We start from the raw sequence: 3,864 nt of genomic DNA, 5'->3' as shown, positions 1-3,864 counted from the left end.
TGCATGCTCATCACGTTGGACGCGGCGCCGCGGCCACCATGCACCGCAATCGCCGAGATGCTCTAGGATAACTATGTGTGTCATGTGTAATTGTTAACTCTTAATGATGTTCAGTGTATGCAACTAAACACCGTACAGTGCATCAACCCAGCTAAGTGGACCCACCAAACACCGCAAAAAAAATTGCTTCCCTAATCATCCTATATGCAGCCTACCAAACAACATGGAGAACATGATTTTTACCCTGCATAAACTCAGCCAGACCTAAATGGGTCACAGATGCAAGGAGGCAAAAAAACGGTGCATGTAACCAAACACGCTCCATATCAATCAACTGGATGTGAGCTATAAATCATGAATTGCTACCGATTGCTACCGAGTCTGACTCGAGAAAAAATTTAGCTTTTCCATGACATTGTTACAAAGGTACAGAAATGAACCTTACACTACAAGTGTGATGATTTCCAGTAGAACCTCTATGGGATGTTGTCTTTTATCCTTTTTTTTTCCAACAGAAATCAGAACTACGTATGAATGTGGACACAATGAGTAGTCCATTTGAAGAAGAAAAATTGTAATGAATGATATAGTGTGTTAGCATGGCGGCTCTAGCTTAAATTAACTTCTTTTGTCCTTGTTATCCTTTGAAGCCTTTGGGTTATCATCAATAGATGATAAGGGGATTCTGTTGATCACAAATACTAACGCAGCACCAATCAAAGCACCCGAGACATGGGCAATGTTGTTTACTTGAAGTGCGGCGCCTGTTATGGTAGTTGCACGTGCAGCTTCCATGACCTGTAAGAGCAAAACAGGGGTTAATCAAGAGTGTCTGCTTGGTATACCAAAAAAAAGGCAGCCCAGTGCACCTAGCTCCCGCTTGCGCAGGGTCCTACCACTTTTCCGGGACTCAAACCCGTGACCTCATGGTCACAAGGCAACAACCTTACTGCTGCGCCAAGACTCCCCTTTGGTATACAAATTAGCAAAATACTCCCTCCATATCAAAATATAAGATGTTTTTGTAGGCTAGTTTAGCCAACAAAAACGTCTTATATTTTGGTACAGAGGTAGTAGTAAATAAATACGTAAACATCAAACGCCTGTTTAGAATTCAGGAAGTCTTCAGGAATCAGTTCATCTGCATATGAACTTATAATCAATCATTCCTGTAGTCCCTACTGTCAAATATCCTAGCATTTCATTATCTAGAAATATATCCGAGTATTTTTAGTCATGATGGGCGGGAAAACATGGCAATCCTTTTTTTAAGAGAACATCAATCCTGGATGGTTTGTCCTGTAATATAGTGATTCGTGACATTGTGAATGTATGATGAATTTGAAGGATTGTAATTTTGTGATAGTTCATGACGCTATCTCTTTTTTCAGTAAAAATCCAAGGTCAATATGGAACTTCTTTCAGAGGTTTTCCCTTGAAGGGAAATGGAACTATGAATATTTAGGGAGTAATACAATGAATAGGCGGCAGTGAACAACCCCACCTGCAGATGTATTTATTTCATCGCTGTAACTAAGATATGTTCAACAAATAAACGTCGGGTCAGGCAACAACAAATAGAGGATTCCCCGCAAGATAGTGTAGTATTTACCTTGTCAACAACAAATTGACCAAGGATAAGGACCTCAAGAATCTTTCTCCAGTCACAGGACATCTGTTGCAATAAAGGAGCAACACAAAGATTGGTAAAAGTTATATGAGATTAGTGCTCATCCAAAGAAATACTCTGGAACAGATCAAGATTAGGTATAATCACCTTTACCAGTACACTAATTGTGAAAAGGCCAAAAACAGCCCCAGATGCTCCAAGCGACACAGATGACGTTGGAAGAACTAACCATGAAATCAAGTTTGCTCCAGCACCAGTCAAAATATAAGACATCCACAGTGCGAAGTTACCTTCCTCCTCTTCTACAAGCTTTCCTGTATATTTAGATGATAACTAGGCATCCTTTAACAAAACTACAAGCATCAAGCAAAGCATTGCTTCATGTACCAAACTCACCAAAAATGTACACAAAGAACAGATTGCTTGAAAGGTGGTTCCTGTAATGGATTACAGATAACTGAATAAGTGGAAATTATACATTGCCCCGAAAGAATGTTAAACACTTACAGTTACTGATATATCAGTACAATAGTTTGTTAGTTACTATTTGTTTGCATTTACAGAGGGAACTAAAATGGAAAGAAACATATTTATAAATATATACAAAAATGCAATCCGCAACAAGTTAAACTGACCAGTTAGCATGGCAAAACGTTGATGTCACAAACTGATACCAAGACGGGAATGCATGGTACAGGTAGAGTGCCTTTATCTGCCGGATCTGAAATGCAAAGCAAAGGTAACAAAAATCAACAAATAAAAATGTGTCCTCAGTTTTCATCCAACTAGTAATATATCCTCACATAGTAATATAAATAGTAGACACGTGTTCATAATTTTTGGGATATAAATTCGGTAATTTGAAGATAAATTCAGTATTGAATAAAAAATTATGATCACAAGTTCACATCATTGTCTGTGCCATTGTTCATTTCTTCAGGGTGTTCTTGCAATTGAACAGCCATAGTACTTGAAAATTTATGGCCAATTAGATTGAAATACATAATTCAACAACTCGTACAGTGCATCTCGCATCACTCTGGTTTATGCAGATGTTCTACTAGCATATAACACCAGTACTCGAGGGCCTACATGGATTTCTGCACATTGAAATAGCCAAGAGATTGCAATGGTACCTGTAACAAGTGGTCTGCAACATAGAGTCCAAAATTAAGCAGCAAGATCCAGAATATGGCATTGGCACTACCACCCTGCTGCTTCTTGTCCTTGGCGAGCTCCAATTCGGACACCAAATCTGATCACATGTCCAAAGACAAAGGAAAAAAACACTCAGAGAACAATTCACACAGCTGCAATCTGCTTACGTCTTAGGAGCAAGGAAGAAGAGGAGGGCTCACCTGAGCGCCGCATTCCGCAGCGGAGCAGGTCGCGGCGGGCGGCGGCGACTCCCGCCACCAATCGGCGTGTGATGGAGATGGAGGGGACATGGCGCCGGGGCATGGAGGGGGCAGGGGAAGGGAGTGGCTTCGAGAACGTCCCCGAAGGCGCGGGTAGGAGAAGCAGCAGCTGCTGCGCCATGGCTCGTTTCTTCCTCAACTCTGTTTTCCCCCTTTTTCTTAGCCCTCTGTGTGGGTTTTTTCGAGATGAGGGACTTATTAGCAAGAAGAGGGTTCCGGTGCCAGCGAAGATTATTCAGCAAAGCTGTTCTGTTCCATCCGTGCGATGGAGGTCAGGAATGTATAGGAACATAACGCTTTTTTCTCGTGGAAACATTCTGTCCTTTTTTTATTTGACAAACTTTTGTTCTATTCCTCAAACATCATGACAGTACAAGGCAGATCGACACCGCTGCCGGCAGGAGGCCGAGAAAGCCTAATACAGGAGTTGCTTGTGGGAGGAGTATGGAGATAAACGTTTTGTGACTACCCAACCGTAATTGATAAAAAAAAAAAGATTCACGCGCAGAAAAAATGATAAAAGGTTTGACACATACAGCTTTCTTTAGCTAACTACTCCTTCCCTTCAAAATTTTAAGATGCTTCGGATATTTTAATATGAACTACATACGAACTGAAATGAGTTAACAAATGTATTAAACATATTTATGTAGATTCAGAAAAAAGAAGTCAAAACATCTTATATTTGTGAACGGATGGAGCGGATGATATCCATTGTCGAAATATTATGCAATATATTTTAGTGAGAACAGAATATAAATATTTAAAGTAATAATAGGAGAACTAAAATTGAAAATAAACATGTCACGGCTAGTT

At 40.2% G+C, this 3,864-nt stretch overlaps 1 protein-coding gene across 1 annotated transcript; it reads right to left on the bottom strand.

Annotated features, from left to right (window-relative positions):
* Positions 1–341: 341 nt before the first annotated feature.
* On the bottom strand, positions 342–3,286 carry LOC123041989 (rhomboid-like protein 11, chloroplastic). Its single transcript, XM_044464526.1, has 7 exons — positions 2,989–3,286; positions 2,767–2,885; positions 2,266–2,351; positions 2,027–2,067; positions 1,778–1,944; positions 1,613–1,675; positions 342–798 (listed from the first exon to the last, which is right to left on the bottom strand). Exons 1-7 carry the CDS (start codon positions 3,167–3,169, stop codon positions 619–621), a joined length of 837 nt encoding a protein of 278 aa, XP_044320461.1. The 5' UTR covers positions 3,170–3,286; the 3' UTR covers positions 342–618.
* Positions 3,287–3,864: the final 578 nt, after the last annotated feature.

This window comes from Triticum aestivum, chromosome 1A (assembly GCF_018294505.1).
Source record: "Triticum aestivum cultivar Chinese Spring chromosome 1A, IWGSC CS RefSeq v2.1, whole genome shotgun sequence".
Lineage (NCBI taxonomy): Eukaryota > Viridiplantae > Streptophyta > Magnoliopsida > Poales > Poaceae > Triticum > Triticum aestivum.
Note: the sequence above shows the minus strand (reverse complement) of the source record. Positions and strands in the feature narration are given on the sequence as shown.